The sequence below is a fragment of the Egretta garzetta genome, unplaced genomic scaffold, assembly GCF_000687185.1.
Source record: "Egretta garzetta isolate BGI_Z169 unplaced genomic scaffold, ASM68718v1 scaffold551, whole genome shotgun sequence".
Lineage (NCBI taxonomy): Eukaryota > Metazoa > Chordata > Aves > Pelecaniformes > Ardeidae > Egretta > Egretta garzetta.
Window position 1 is genome coordinate 290,661 of NW_009258493.1, and position 17,098 is coordinate 307,758.

Here is a 17,098-nt window from a genome sequence, read left to right on the forward strand (position 1 = left end):
CTTGAGCAGACAAAAAAAACCCTGAAGCTACAAATCTTTTTAACTACTTCTATTGCAGTTGTGTGTTCAAGTTCAGCACATCAGCATCTATGAACTGCCACACAAGACAACTGCAGAGGCTGCTACCAGTGATAAATTTTTCAGGCAGGAAGATCTTGTTTTTAGAAGAGGTTATCAGGCACTGGAAGGGGCTGGGCAGGGGGGGGGGGGAGGGCCCCTGGGGGTATTTAAAAGCTGGGCAGACAAGGTGCTTAGGGACAGGGTTTGGTGGTGGACAGGTACAGTTGGACTTGATGATCTTAAAGGTCTTTTCCAACCAAATGATTCCATGATTCTAGGAACTTTTACCTTCCTTCTGGATGTTTCAGCAGATGATGTTCTGGGAAGCCATCACAATGCTAGTAGCTGGGGTACCATTTTCTGTACCTGATCAGACCAGTTGCTTGCTCTCTGGGGAATCCGCACAGCACAGTTTCCAGATTAAAAGTGTTTTCCCCCAGTGTTCTCTTGCCTCATCCCATCAGCTCTGCGCAGCCCCTGAGGAATGCAACTGCACGGCAGTTCACCAATACAGAACCAGGTCCTTGCTGCAGCTTTTGCAACAGTGAAACTATCATTGAAATGGAGACTACGCAGGGACTATCTAGGAAATTAAAACCTGGGACTGGTGTGGCTCATGGTAATTAACCACCAATACTCCCACAGGCTGCTACAAGCAGGAGTCAGGTCTACAGAAACCAGCCAAGAGGTAGAGTGAATGGCAAGAATAACGTGTTACAGCTTTCTGAAAGACGACCTTGGGCAATTTCCACTCCCAGTTATAAAACCAAGGCAGATGGGAGGGCAGGGTAGCAGCAAAAACATTAATGGAGACACACTCCAACTTCATCTGGGGTTTTTGTTTGTCTTTAGGTAGACAAATGGGGGAAGAAAAAGCAAGCTCACAGACAAAGGCTACCAGTTAAAAGTTCAGTGACTACTGGACAAAATATTAAGTAGCCTAAATAATACACATTGTAACAGCACACCCTATTTTTGCTATAGGTAGTCTGGCAAATATGAGTCATCTTTGGAGGAAATCCCAAACTGCTCTCCTAGTTATATCTGTAGATAGAAAAGAAGGGACTAAGTCCATAACAAAAAAAAAAAAGCCACCTCCATGTTAACACTGGTGTTGGCCAAATTTGTCAGGAAATTGCCTGCTGGACAATGTTAAAGCAAATGTCGATTAAGATCACAGGACGGTTATATTTGGAACAAGAGGAACAATCTCATATACTATCTTCACAAGTATGATCTAATAAATAAGTTTTCATGAGATCCCAAAATACACTTGGTAAGAAAAGCAAGTCCAACCAAGACAAGTAGATGCTATCTACTTAATAGGAAGGTGATTCATTATTAGTTTCAACTTCTTCTCTATGATCTAATTCAAGGCAAATCTAGCAAGACAAATCCAGCCACATGAAGAATGGCTAGTTACTCTGCAAAGGTGACAACCAAAAGCAAAAGAGCGACAAACACTGCAGGGGGATCCAGAAGCACCAGAAAATGATTACTAGCGTGTGTAATTACAGAACATAACAGCAAAGCAAAGACTTTGCACCAGGGTAACATGAGCGATGCTTCTGTGGCTTCCTGAGGGTCCAGTGTTGGCTAAACAGCAAGGCCTTTAAGAACATTTCTGAAGACTGACACATAAGGTAACTATGCCAGGAAGAAAAACTGAACACAGATACACTCAGAAAAGAGAGTTTCAGTTGACACCAGCTATGAGCTCTCTGATGGGGCACGCTGGAGGAGGGAGGGGGGGCGGGCAGCAAGCAGATGGTGGGAATCGAATGCTGAGGAAGGGGTAAGGGAGGAAGAAGGTCTGTCACTCTGAGTGAGCAGGAGTCCCAGGACGCCCAGCATCACCTTGTGCCATCGGTTCCCACCCTGGAAGGCTCCTGGGGATCCTGAACAGAAAAGCAACAGATCCTTTTTCCAGCCAAATCAGTTCCCAGGCGTTAGTACCAGCACCTGAAAGCACCCAAGGGCAGGGACATCCCCAATGAAAGCCCTCAGTTCTTGTACCACATTGACATTCCTGTGGAAGTGAATTCTGACAGTACCTGCTCCACAAAATCCTTCTGTCATGTATAGCTTCTGTGTTCACATAAAATTTCTGTGAGACGGAAAACTACTCTACTACGCTCTGAGTGAAAGGTGTGATTTCAAAGGCAAAATCCTTGGTGCAAAAACTCTATGGCAGGACAAGGACAACCCAAGGGGTTGGTGACAGTGACAGCAGCACTGAGCAGGGAGGTAAACAGGAGGCAAGATTAGACTGAGAAATAATATTCACCACTAGCACTTATGATTTATTTCACGGGTCTCATGATAACTATTGGGTTTTTTTAAATACATCCTCCTAGAGTAAAATGACTACAACCATCTTGGCTCTAAGAGAGGTTTTTAACTTTCATCACTGTAAAGAAAAGTTTGAAAACAACAACAACACATCCCAAAGGCTTAAATGTCAGAAAGCAGAAAACAAAATCTGTGAATGGTTGAGTTTCTCAGTGCTGCTCACTAACCGCTTACACACAGCGAGCGTCCTTACTGATAGATGGACAGTTTGTATATGATATGGGATGTTTGTTCATGTTATTTCCTCCCCATGTTAAAAAAAACAGAAGGGCACTATTTGGCGTGTACAAAGAGTAACAAAACCCACGTCAAAACTACAAAGGAATTGCTGTCTTCAGAGAGAGGAGTTTTTAGTTTGAAAAATATCCATTGCACTCCATTACTCAGAGAATGGTCAAATGAGATTATCAAAGGCTCCCACTACCCATGTGGACACCCGGTGATGACCAGATGGGTGGGCACAATTGTGTCATTTTCCTACACACTGTTACACAGCAAATTACTTGGGATCTGGCCATTAGTGCTATCAGCTTCTACATCAAATGCCTCATTAGGATAAACAGAGGCTGCTCATTTATCTTAAACTGTTTTGGGCTAAGAGAAGCCAATACATCTCCATACGAAAGGCTAGAGGCTTGGGGGTTTTTTTATCCCCTGAAAGCTTTCCCAAATTGGCCATGGGGCTTACCATCCTCATCAAGAGAGACAAAATACTGTTGCACTTAAGGTGAAAAATACTGTTGCACTGCACAAAGGATGTTAAGGTGGTGTGAGAGTTACTATTAGAACAAAATTTCTGACACATAACCGACATACATGTACGGAGGAGCCTTCAAAAAGGCAGCAAAAATGTCTTGATAAAAATAACCTACAATACTGATCCCAACTATTTAAATATTTGAACTCTTCAAAGTCTTCCCACACCCCTAGTACAACATAACCAGACCTACTAACCAAGCCAGTCTTTCTGTAAGAACCTGTTAATTTGTTCCATCCTGCAATTTATCTTGGTTTAATAGTGTATGCTAGTAAATGTAACCCTAGCAATTTTTTCCTTTAGATTAGTCAAGGCGCTAGAAAATGTCTTCAAAATTCACTAGGTTTACTGTTTATAACTTACGTTAATTTTTTTCTAGATACAAGGACAATACAGGAAAAGCAGAAGGTTAAAATGTCATAGCAGATGAAGTTTAACATCGTAAAAGATTATGACCCAATTCCACAGCTTCCACGATTCACCTACAATGGTTGCCACACAATACATTTTTACTGCTCCCAAGCTAGTGTGTGCAATAAAACAAGTGAAATTACTCTGCTCTATCTGTATAGGGTCTACTCACTAACTTTAGTAGGCAGCCTCTCAGCAAAGCAGCTGAATTGCCAGATACATATCAACTATGGAAAAAAAACTCCCAGGAAGAGACCAAGATCAACTAAAGAATTTTCTCCCCAAATTCAGTAGCAACAGAAGTTAACCATGGCCTATGACGTGTCACCAGAGCCCCAAAACACCGTCATTACCTCAGAGAAGTCATGGAAACAGTGCAGATCTATCTGCTCTACACCAGCTGCTTCAGTTGTTCCTTCTTACAGCCAGCAGCAGGTCCCACCTTGGCTCCTCCCTGAAAGGATTAAAGATCCCGAAACCCAGTAGAAAAGCAGGAGAAAATAATCAGGCATTCTTCAAATAAATGAAAACGTTGAGATTTTCATCACTATTTGTTTCCTGCATGATGAGGGATGATAAGCATGGAATCTTTTAAAAGACAGGTGTCCACCATCACGCTTTCCTGGCTTTCATACTTCCACCTACCAGCTGGAAGTCCAGCCCTCCTCTGCTCCTCAGGGCAGGAGCACTCAGCATCCAAACCCCACAACACCCATTGCTTCAGGCATTCAGGGTGACTGACTGGCACCCCTCCACTACCTGCAGGAATGGAGTGACAGTACCTAAAGATAAAGAAGGTAGCCAAAATGTTTTGGTTAAAAACAAGACTTATTTGACAATTAGCAGCCCCCCTTTAAGTCTCCAAAAACTTAAGTCCTTAATGGAAAACATGTTTTCTATCAACTGATCGGAAAAATTTAACAAAATATTCCCAATTATTTCAAAATTGTTCAACTTGCCTTCAGTTTCCTATCAAGTCTGGCTTGTGTAGTTTTATACCAGGTTTAAAAAGGTTTACGCTTATCTACTTTTTGTTTGGCATTTCCTCAAAGGGGTTTTAAGTTCAGTATAACTAATAAAGATTCAGAGAATTAGCTGCCAGAGACTAGAGATGTCTAGCATAGGAATGTCTGCATCCTTGAAAGCCAGGATGCACCATGGCCCAAAAAACAAGTTAAGAACAAAGACAAGATTTCTATTGTTTGTTTTGCTAGAGACATAAATGCTACATTTATTAGGGAAAAAAAGGGAAGCAAATATACTCCTTTATATACCAATGCCTGCAGGCATACACAAATGTCAGTGTTCTCTTCACCTAAAAGAAGTCAGTATCTAAACCACATAAAGCAAAGTTACTTTCTTACTGAGACACAGACGAAACTCACAAAGGAAACACTTTATTATCAAGAAGCATTGTGCACAAAGTTATACATCTAACCCTCGGTCTTATTTTAGAAAGTCGCCCTGGTAATTTGCCTGTGCTTTTGAAAAGCAAGTAATATGTTTTGAATTATAAGAGGTTACAGGGACATTTTTGTGGTAAATTTGGACTTTCATTTGCAAAAAAAACCTTCAGTGCTACAGAAATCCTTTCGGAAATAACATTTTTTTGTCATTGCTAAGCACTTTTCAACAAAGTTTAATAGCTACTGTTCCAAGGAGCTGTTTACATCCAGCTTTAAAAGAATACCGGGGTACTTACGTCCCTGCAAGCAAAAGGAAAACCAGCACGGCATCTTTCCAATATTTTGAGAAGCAAACAAAAGAGAGTATATTCTCTGCAGTGTGCAAGGACAACAATTTTTCTAAGTAAGTTCACTTAAAGACTCCCAGTGCTCAAGGTCTGGTATTCTGGGATTTTGCTGGAAACCTAAATTATACTTACAGCTCTGAGTCTTCTTTCATTTGTTCCCCTGGTCTTCACACCCAGGATCAAGAAGCCACATAAACTGGTATTAAGAAGAAGTGCAAGGCACTATTCCTAGCCTCGGAAGTTTATAAACTCGATATCCAGTTGCTTTATAAACAGTGCATGGGAAGAGAGGCCTTCAAACAACAGGAGCTAGATTTTTCCTTTGAAGGTGAAACTTACTTCATCATTCATTCTTGTAAACAAAATAACCTATTTAGTTGAAGTTTAGCAACATGAATAAAAGCAAAAGTTTTACAGTAAACATCTAAAAGATGTCAAGCTACATGAAAGCTTCATTGTGCTCTTGATAACTGTGATGTAAAGGATTTTACAACCACCCCAGATTTCACAGGCCGACACGCCAGATTTTACCACCTCAATATACCATAGGAGAGCCCGCCTGAAAGAAAGCCGTGCTGTTCATACAGTGGGAAAAGAGGATTTTTTGTTTTAGTTTGTTTTTCTTCCCTATTCATTATGAGACAGCCTTTGCTGCCATCCAGTAAGCTGTTAAAATATGGGTTCTCATTACTCCTTGGCTGTTTTGCTTTCTGGACAGAACAATGCAGTAAATTGCTTGAGCCCCCTTTAGTTTCCCTACTTCAAGTTTGTCCTGGACACCGTAAATAAAACCCAGTACAATGATGAAGGCACTGATCAGTCTGATGCTTAAAATGGAAGCCAGATATTAAAAGGGAACCTTTTCACAAAGTTTCAGCACAATTCATTTGAGGGGTAGCAACATATACCAGCCCTACATCAGAATGAGATTGAAAACCTTTTCATCAGGAGCCCCGTAATAAGAAGACTTATTCAAAGGTTGTCAGAAGTTCCAGTGAAACGCTACTTAAGTTGGCTTGATCTAAATAAAGCATGCAAGATTGCATGGGTAAAGGGCAAGCACAAAAATACAGACTTAAAACGTTGTGTTTGGAGATGGAGTTAGACACACTACCCTAAATTAAACATTCACCTCTTGCAGCACATCATATATCAAATACTGCACCAAGCCCTGCCACAAATCTACTGCAGTTTTTATTTTCCAGGAAGATGTAGCAAGCCTTCCGGCTTCCCAAATTAAGTTCTATCAACCTTAAATGGGAACAGATCATGATACTATAAGCTAGTTATTCTCTACCTGAACAACCTCAGACAGGATACCGTCAGGCCAGGCTCTGTCCAAACCCAAAAGCATGTGAACTCCCCCAGGCGTGGATCCAGTATGGAACCAGGAAGCTCCTTGAACAGATCAACACGATAATCAGCAGTTACAGCATACCAAACCTCCTACCATGACAAAGTTTGTGTAGGCTCCATAAATTATACTTTTAAGGAGGAGGCAGAGTCTTTGTCGAAACTTATATGGTGCTTCTTCCATGCCAAAAGGAGCAACTGAGGGAAAAGTACATGAGTGCTCATCAGAAAGTTCTCAGACAGACATGTTAACAGATCAGTGCTGTGGGATAAACTGATAAACATTGGAAGGAGATAAGCTGTGTTCTGAGGTCAAACAGGAAATAGGCAAAAAGATAGGTGAACCAGATAAAACAGAAAGCAAAAACAATCTCTGTAGATAAATTGAACAAGCACATGTGGGAAAGGGGGATTTGCCAAGGTGTAAGACAAGGAGTGAGCACAAAAATCAGTTGCAAAGGTGACTCTAGGCAAGAGATCTAGCTCTGCATATAGCTCAGACCTGGCCTGATACACTGTAGGGGTGTAACAAGATTTGCCTTTGGATGCAAGGGCCTAGAAATGAATGAGTCAGATGTTGCAAGCAGAACAAGTGAACTGCTGTCCAGAAGAGTTCACTCACTCCAGCCTAAGGGAACTCCAGTTCACTCACTGGGCAAGGCTGAAAAGATCCCACCGAAATCAGAAAAGACATCTTCACCATTGGAAGAGCTGAGGACACATGAACAGACGCTTCAGCAAGGGGGAAGGTTGGGCAAAGGCGTCCATCTGTATAAAGACGGTACTGAAGTGAAGGCAAGAGGAGAGAGAGAGAAGTCACCAAGGATGACCAAGAGGATACTGCAATTACAAAAACATAGGCAGGAAGTAACCAAGAGGAGAAAAGAAGGGTGAGGTAGGACAACACTTCTCCAAGGGACAGCGAGAGTCAACAACTGACACCCTGGAGTACAACAAGAAGCATCCAAGGATGACAAATAACACCACGGCAGGTAAGCTGCCTAGGGACCACATAACTGGTTTAACGCTACATTTTCACTCAATGGTACGTTTTTCTGGAAAGAACGCTCTGGATCAGACCAGCCCAACAGTCACATACTAACTGTTTTCTGAAGTTTCACATACCTCAAGGCTGGCAGGTCAAAGCAGGCAAACAGCAGCATCAGGGCAGACCACTGCCAACTTCTAAATCAAGAAGGGATGGCTAGCAACATCGCAGCAACCAGGAAACGCATGCTGCAAAATGCTTCAGCAGATAGGTAAGGCAGAACACAATAGTGGCAAGAGACAAATATTCCAACACTGTTTAGGGAGAAAATGCAAAGTTTGCACAGATAAATACTTTGACGTTAGAGGGGGGGCAGAATAGAAAGTACCATCCCCATCAAGAGTTAAAGCGAGAACAGGCTTGTTATGCCCCAGCACTAGTCACACTTCTAATGAGCCTGAGAAGTAGAGCACTACAAGACCTTCTACAATGACTGGGGTGGGTCCTCTGGCTTATCACTAATAGCCGTTTAATTTAAAAGGTCTTTACATGATACTTCTCCTTCTCCTACCTCAGATTCTCACTGCTGGGATCTGACAGCATGTTATCTGTTGTCTGTCTAAACCACTGCTCACAAACTTAACCAGTCAACCGTCCCATCTCATCTTGCAGCAGCCGGGCCTCGTGCAGGCCACGCGACAACAAATCCTGAAACAAATAGCTGAAACAAATCCCAGGAATGGGAAAAAACCTCATACCTAGCAAAAGATAAAGGTTATATGAGGAAAGGTTTAACAAATCACAGAATATCAGGTTGGAAGGGACCTCAAGGATCATCTGCTCCAACCTTTCTAGGCAAGAGCACCGTCTAGACAAGACAGCCCAGCACCCTGTCCAGCTGAGTCTTGAAAGGGTCCAGTGTGGCAGAGTCAGCCCCTCCCCTGGGGAGATTATTCCAATGGGTGACTGCTCTCATGGTGGAAAATTTCCCTCTCATGTCCAATCGGAATCTTCTCAGGATTAACTTGTACCCATCACCACTCATCTTTTCCATGTGGCTCCTTGTGAAAAGGGAATCTCCATCTTCCTTGTAGCTACCCCTTAGGTACTCGTACGTGGTGATGAGATCCCTTCTGAGCCTCCTTTGCTCAAGGCTGAACAAACCCAGTCCCCTCAGCCCATCCTCATACAGCTAAGAGACACTTCCCAGCCCTTGGGTCATCTTGGTGGCCCTGCTCCGGACCCCCTCCAGCCTGTCCACATCTTTTTTGTAGAGTGGGGACCAGAACTGTACACAGGATTCCAGGTGTGGCCTGACCAGCGCTGAGCAGAGTGGGATGATGACTTCTTTATCCCTGCTGGTGATGCCCTTATTGATGCAACCCAGCATCCTATTGGCCTTCCATAAAATTAAATTGGCCTTCAATTAAATCTATCTAATGTCCCTTTTTCACTCCTAATGACAGAACAGCCTCATATCCAAGCTGCTCTCTTAGCATTTGAAAACACTACAATGAAAACTTACTTCCCTTCCTGGTCTGTTTAACAGAGACAGAAATGTAAGCTGAGATCTCATCAGATCTAATCAAAATGCCCTGAAAGGAACAAAAATCTTCTTCCAGAAATTGTATTTCTGCTTCTGAAAAGTGGAAATGAGCATTTGCTGCAGAAGGATGCGCAGCTTGCTTATTTAACACTTAATGGCAACAAGCAAACCTGTGTTCAGACGTCTGCTTTCTTCTCCCCCCGTCAGAATTTCTTCATTCCATAAAAAGATGCAATCATGACCCAGGAGAAAGAGTAGTAATGATGTAACAGTCAAATATCTAGCAAGATCTGCATCTACAGAAGGAATGTGAGTAAGTATGACTAAAGGGGAAACGTGCAGGTAGTGTAGAAGCTTGCTCAGCCCGAAAGGAATACAAGAGTCAGTGGAGGAGTAGATCAGTAAAACCATAAAGAGGTAGATTTTTGAAGTCAAAACAAAGGACTCTTGACCAAAGGACACCACGAGACTCATTGGAAATATTAGCTAATATTTACGGTAAGGATTTGGCAGATCTTAAAGCCAACCTGTAGCTAGTGAAATTCAGAAGGTGATGATAACTTCCGTTAAGATGATGCAGGTTATATAAGCCACCTCAAACATAGTCAAAAACAAGAACAGGATTTTACTTTACAGTATCACAAACAGATGCACTGCCCACTCTGAGGACCTTCAGGACTCATATTACTTCATCAGAATCTACAAAATAATTGCAGAGAAGAGGCAAGGATGAAAGCAAAAAGGCTGCCAAGGAATTCCTAAATTAGCAGCTGACTTTTTGTAGATATCCTTTGTGCAAACAGCAGAAAAAAATAAATTGTTAAAAAAAAATTGCAAGAAGGAGCATCTCCTATTGAGCTAGGTCACAATAGTTCTGGTTACAAAACTGATTCTGTAGGGCTTTTTCTTCACACCCGACACCATGTGACATGAATGTCCCTCCCCAGCTCACTGCTAGCCAGCTACCTACAATTAAATTTTGTTATCTGTGCTCTGACAAGTACCATAAACGCAGCTCGGCATCAGCTGGCAAGCCAGGACCAGCAGGTCTGGTGCACAGCATTACCAGCATCAGAATTTAAAACTGTAAGGTACCCTGAAAGACTAATCTCATTCATAAATCTGACCTCGTATATTATTCAACACCCATGTGTTAAAATTATTAAACACTACCTCACCCACACTCCTATAAAAAGACTACTGTAAAATTTCACTCTGAGAAAAGAAGGTATTCATAAGTCAGGGGAGGACAGATGTGCAAAAGAAGATTCAGTGAAACTATATAAATTCAGCACATAAGGAGGCAAAACAAATTCCGCACAGGACATCACCTCATTCAACGCTTCGTTCATACGAACACCGTCAGGAAACAGAGCCCACCTGCAGCAGCTATCCCTTTCCATAAGCTGAACAGTAAGTCCCTATAGGAATCGGAAAGCTGGCCGTGTTACTCCCTTTTGCTACTTGTGTAGTTAGGATTTGCTTTTTAAGTGAGATCGATGGCCTTTTCCATCTACGAAGATCAAGCTGGACACTGTCCAAGCTCATAAGTCAAATTTTGATGCACTAAGGGGAATTTTCATTCCATTCATTCCGAATTCTGACACGAGACAGCTCTCTGCAAGCTGAGCAGTTCTGAAGAAGCCAAGAAGAGCTGACAAGACTTAACTGCTGATCGCCCAAGCAGCAGTGAGGAGCGTCCTGCAGCATCCACAGTGGCAGGCACCCTTCTCTGGGAGGAAAGCAAACTCTTCCCAGCAGCTTTTTAATTCAACACCACACAAACAATTCAAATATTCATATCTATTTAAAATGAGGAAATTAAAATGGCTTAAAGGCATTAAAAGCTCATTTATTAAGCATGAATATTTCATTACCAAAAGCACAAACGAAACCAAGCATTCACATATTTCCTCTGCCAGGGTTAAAGATACTTTACTACCTAGTGTGAAGCCAAACCTCTCCCACCACAATTTCAACCAAAAATATGAATGTTTAAGATGGTGCTCGAAAGATAAGAAAGCCAGTGTAAAAATGTCAATACAATATAGACAGCAGCCTTTCCGCTCCAACACTTTAAGATCAAGTCAAGGGAAGAGCAGAAAGGGTGTGTACAGATGAAGAATCAAACACTATCAACAATCCACATCCTTATTGAGAAAGAATCGTCCCTAATGTGTTTATGGGGACTCGGATTTCTCTGAACTTGGGAACAAATTAAAATGTCTAGTCAACCCCAGAAGTTGTGCATGTTGTGCCAGACCTGTTGAGGACAGGTAAAAAGAAAATAACCCAGTCTCCAGATCTAGAGAGAACCAGAGTTTGGCCTTTCAGAGCTGTAGGATGAGTGGACATCTGTGTACTTATACAAAAAAAATGCCTCTTACTATGACTTACTGAAAGGGGCTGATAACAACTGCATTATAGCTTCTTTTCAGGTCACTCAGGCAATTATGATGCCTATACATTTTCCACATCATCTTCAGCTTCTTGTATCCAAAACTGCCTCTACAGGAGAGTGCTGCAAACCCAAGAGGCTAAGAGCTGTTCACACCAGAGCCGTTCAAAACACAAACCAGATCATTTTTAAGACTGACGGATACTACAAACTCAACCCACTACATCACCAGGCAGAAAAAGATGTCTTTTTCTGAGAGAGAGAGAGAGAGAGAGGGAGAGGCCCAAAAGGTATAGCCTACACACAACTGTCTCAAGAAAATCCCTTCAAGATATCCCTCTTCAGCATTTGAAACTACAACCTTTTTACAGGACTACAGCCTACGCCTCACCCTTGCCTGCACAGCAAACACTTGCCTCAGCAGCAAACACTTACAGCAGCAAATTCTCAAGAGGAGAACCAGATTTTCTTTACAGATTCTCGATACCAAAAATATTGTTAATCATAACAAATATTATCACTCTTTCAAAAGTATCTGCAATAAATACGAATTTAGAACTGTTGCCTTAATGTAGGATAGCTTTGAAAATGCTGGGGTTTGCACTGGAAGACATAGTTGAGAAATAGTAGAAAAAACACTTTTACCTATTTTTAACTAAATGCAGAGCTGTGTTTTCATTAAGTGTTGCTTTAAGAGGTCAGAAAACACAACGTGTATCCAGGGAGACAGCTACAAGGACTATTAAACAGTCATGCTTTGCACCACATCCTCAGGCTCAGGTGGGCTGGGATGACCAGGATCCATCTGAGCAGGAAGTACAGCCTTCCACGTTGGGTTTCATGCTGGAACTAGTTAAAAAAGGAGGAAAACAGCCCCAAATTCATGTTACGATCATCACACTTACCATGTGCTTTCACAGTCTTCCTTTCATGTATCCTTGAATTCTTTAATAACCATGACAAAGATCTATTTTGTTCCCAGGAGGGGATTTGCACAATGCTTACAAAAAATGAGCAAATAGCTAGAAATCAGGAAAAGATGAGTCAAATAGCACCTGTTCATGAATTAGATGTGAGAACAGAAAGACCTTGAGCACAGAGCTCATGAGGGACTACCCCGAACACTACCCTGCCACCACAATATCTAATAGTCTGCTTTCTTCCTGCATTTCAACGTGATTTCCACTCACGGTTGATTAAGAGGCGTTGGGTTTATCCACAGTGAGGCCCCCACACCATCTCACTGCCCAGCATGGCAAGGATCATACCTTACCCTCCTGCAAAACATTCAAGACCTTGTGAGAAGCTAGTCTGACGTTATTCCTGAAGTTAATGCTAAGACTGCAGAACAGGTAATTCAAGAAATCAAGCGACCACTTTGCAGGCTGCAGATACCATTTTTAAAGCTCTGAGTTTTGATTTATTTATCAAGATAACTGCTAGTTGTACAGGATAGTACAATGAGTGGTCTTTGCAGGATAACACAAGAAATCATACGTAAAACAGAGTATTTCATACCTGTGAAAAATCACCTTCTTGCCCTCTTCCTTACAAGGAAGTAAATTAAAAGTGGTAACTTTTACCACTTGAAATTTTCATTACGGCGTGATTAAAAATGAGGGGATGTACAGTTTTGTGTTTCTCTTACTCAAAAGTTCATGCCGCAAGTTTCATCTATGCCACAATTTCTGCAAAATGTTAGCAACTCCCGCTCCCTTTCCACAAGCAGCGTCTCACTCCACCTGCTGTGGAATAGTCACAGTCACGTTAAGTTAAAACCACCCACTGAAATCCAAGTGTTTTAACGAGTCCAGACAAGGATGTTCTCCCTCAGATTACGGGTGGGTAATGCTTGGAGTGCAGCTAAATACTAGCCCTTGACTGCCCGTCAGAGGACCCGAGAGCTGTTTGACATTAAAAAGATTCCCTGTTTTAAGGAGTCTTTCAATTAATCTTATGCCCTCTGATAGGAATTGAAGTGCCAACTACTACTGCAGTAATCAACCTGCCCACAAAGGCCAACAGGGAGCTGATGAAAGGGAATGCCAGGCTACCTGCTCAAGTGCAAACTGCTCAAGTACGGCTGTTTATAATAATTCATACTTATGAGCACATAAAGAACAATTATCTGTTAAAGCTTTGGAGGTTTGCTATAAAGAAACAAAGCTAACTACTGAATCCACACAAACTGTTCCAATGCTCTTGCTTTTTTTTCCTTTTTTTTTAATTATTCTCATGACTACAAATCACAACCAGGCACTGGTACAAAGCCCACTCAGAACTAAGGAATTCAAGGACCGGATGACTTTTATTTACAATTAATGTGTAACATGCAGTGATTGCTTGAGTGTCCACATGAAATGGCCAGTTTATTAAGCACTTGTTATACACGGCCATGAAAAAAATACTAACACTATGGTATCCTTGCTGAATTGCTACACCAACCTACAAACAACAGGGCATGAAGCATAAGGATTGCGAAATAAGGTAGTAAATTCACATTGCATCCATTCACCTACCCAGGCGGGTACTCCCATCGACAAACAAATCAGCCACACTAATCCAGCCCATGTCAACACCACTAAATTCAAATATTAAAGTAATAAAAAGTGCAACCTCACTATTTCTCTTTTTCCCACTAGAGACATCCTTGGGGAAATATCCTTGCATGCACCAAAACTGGTACGATTTCAATTCCACCCACATCTGGGCTCACTTGGGAACTAAATCCAGCACAACCCGTCTTGGGTCAGCCAGTGACCCCAAACAAAAATAGCTCTGGCAGAAAGCTGGATTTATGGAATAGGGTGGAGCCCATCCGAGTGTAAACCGAACAAACCCGCCACACGATGGAGAAGCAACAATTTCTCCATTCTGTTCTGTGCATGACAAGCACAAAGGCGACTCGTGCCATCTACGCAACATGACAAAACACATGACGTAATCAACCCTTGAACAGGTCAGAATCTCAGGTGTAATTTTGGTCTGACACAATTTAAAATGTAGCAGCAGCAAGAGTTAATTACCATCCGTCCCCAAAGCAGTAGAAATAAGAGAAGCAAACGTGGCTTGGGAATTGTAATAACACCAGCAGTGAGGCTGGGTCAGCAGGCCAGGGCCTCAGCTTACCAGCAGCATCAATCAGGGCTTAGCAGAGTTTAGCAATTTTATTGAAAAGGCACACTTTTGGTAAATTCAGATTAGCATTCCCAAATGTTCCAGTGCAGACAAGCCTAAAGTCAGGGGATGATAGCACCAAGGTTAGAAAAATTAACAGTATTAATTTTTTTTCAACAAAAGATTATTCTGCCCCCAGCACAAACACAAGACAACCTTGAAGTGCAGGCAGAACCCTGCTTGCAAACTGCACATTACCACCAAAGTAATGCATGCGTTCTCGTGCAAAAGAAACCAGAGTCTGAATTGGTGTCATGAGCAAAAGCCTGGTTTTGGGTACCAGTGACGAGGGTACTGGAGTTAAAGGGACACCTGATGATGTATTAGATACAGCAGGGATGTCCAGACAAGATCCTTAGGCACGATCAGCACGCAACTGGGCAGAGAGAGAAAAAAAAAAACCAAACCAAACTACATATCAATTTTAAGGGTCCAGAATTGCTAGCTTGTTCTACTCATCCTCTTTCATACAAAAATAGCAACGTCTACCAGTGCAAGGCACCTCTTAGTAATCAATGATTCCTAAAAGCAACCAACATCCTACATTGATTTAAGTTAGCTAACAATCCATTTCCAATACTTCATTTAGATTTCTAGTACACATTAACCAAAGAATAAAAACACCAAGAACAAATTGCTACATGCAAGCTTCCTGCTAATTACAGTGACTTTGTTTGTAAGCCCTTTGTAATACTATTAAGTGTCACAGCATACACAAATGTGAAACAAATTTAAGCTTTTAGAAGCACTGCAAAATTTATTTAAATCTGACATTTCCTCATGCTCAAAGCTCAACTTTCACATCACATTTTTCATAGTATTTAAACATACATACTGTCCCTACCCAAACAGAAACCCAAAATATAAAATAATATAAATTATGCTGGTTGTTACTATATCTCACACTGCCAGGATCTGATCTTGTAGCACCACAGAAAATGGGTACACCCCAGTAGCCAGCTGCATAGCACAAAGATTCCTGAGCACTCAGCGGCTGATGCAGCCAGACCTCAAAATCTACAGATTTCATCCAGAGGAGACATCACAATTGCCTGAAAGGGCTTAATTTTCTCCTTCCTCAGTAGTTTTATGCCAGCTGAAGAAGCTTAGCCCATCTCTCCTCCCTTGGCTATTGCCAGAGCCACTCTCAGGTGCATCCAACAACTTGCACCGGCCTGACAAGTGATTGATTTCAACCATCTCCAGAGTGCAAGTGGCAGGAGAGGAATGGTCTTTAAATTTAAAGCCTGAGCAAAACGGGGGGGGCAGCCAATAAGTCATATTTTTATCCCAAAGGCTTCCCTTTGGTAATTATCAAATCCTTGCACAAGCCGGGGTGTAAAAGTTTATCAGAAAGAGCTCACATGAATCTTTTATAACGGAAAGTGAAAGGCAGCTGGAGACTTAGGGTCCCCACCGGCTGTGCTCTTTATCAGTGCTGCTCAGGATTTAGCTCTACTTCACAAACAGGGATGAAGACACAGATCTTTCTGAAGCCCACTGCGTCTAGAAGGGAAATAAAACCATAAAGATCATGAAACGTTAACGCAGAGAAGTCTGCACCTGTGAACGGCTGTAATGCTGCAGGGCTGGAGCAACCTTGGACTTGGTGACTTTTATTGCTGGGGTGCATTTTTTTTTTCCCCCCTCTCAACTTTGCACACATGTCAGCATAGGCGAGATAGCTGTTACAGGGGAGGCGTCCAAGGTGGGGAACGAAGGAGATGAGGTCTGATGAGCGGGAGAAGAGGGAGGTTTTCCAAAGCAGTGACAGAAAAGCTCCCAGGGACCCAAAAGCAGGGTTTGGTGCTCCCTGCCTACAACCTCATACTCACTCGCCTCTCCCAAATATCCCCATTTCATAGAAAATTCCCTTGTTTTGTGCTGCTTTTGCTTCACTACAGAGCTCGGCCACCTCACAGCAGGGCAGGTGGGCTGAGGGGGCTGCTGCCCATGACACCTCCCTCAGCACCGGGCCGGTTCAGCTCACTAAACCAGCAGAGCGCACCCCACACCCGGTAGCCAAATTGAGGCGGGGGGAGAAGCGGGAGGACGAGGCCTCACAACCCCTCACACACGCTGAGGCGTGGGGGGTGTGGGTGTTTCCCGCCACCCTTCCCTCTCCTCACACCGTCCCGTTCGCCCGCCGCGCCCCCGCTCCCCTGAAGCGCTCACCGCAAACGGAGGTTGGCCATGAACTCGGGCATGGTGACGGCGTCCATCAACACGAAGTCGGCTTTGCCGAACTCCAGGCTCTCCTGCTCCGCCATGGCGGCAGCGGCGACGACGGTTGGGCTCGCGCT

The 17,098-nt window shown here is 42.7% G+C and overlaps 1 protein-coding gene across 2 annotated transcripts in view; it reads right to left on the reverse strand.

Moving 5' to 3' along the window:
• MYO1D (myosin ID) overlaps window positions 1–17,065 on the reverse strand; it is a 163,731-nt gene extending 146,666 nt beyond the window's left edge. For both annotated transcript variants that reach the window (XM_009645483.2, XM_035901265.1), the window contains exon 1: window positions 16,971–17,065. In XM_009645483.2, the coding sequence (XP_009643778.1) occupies window positions 16,971–17,065 (95 nt within the window). The remainder of the gene's footprint in view (window positions 1–16,970) is intronic.
• Between the last annotated feature and the right edge of the window lie 33 nt (window positions 17,066–17,098).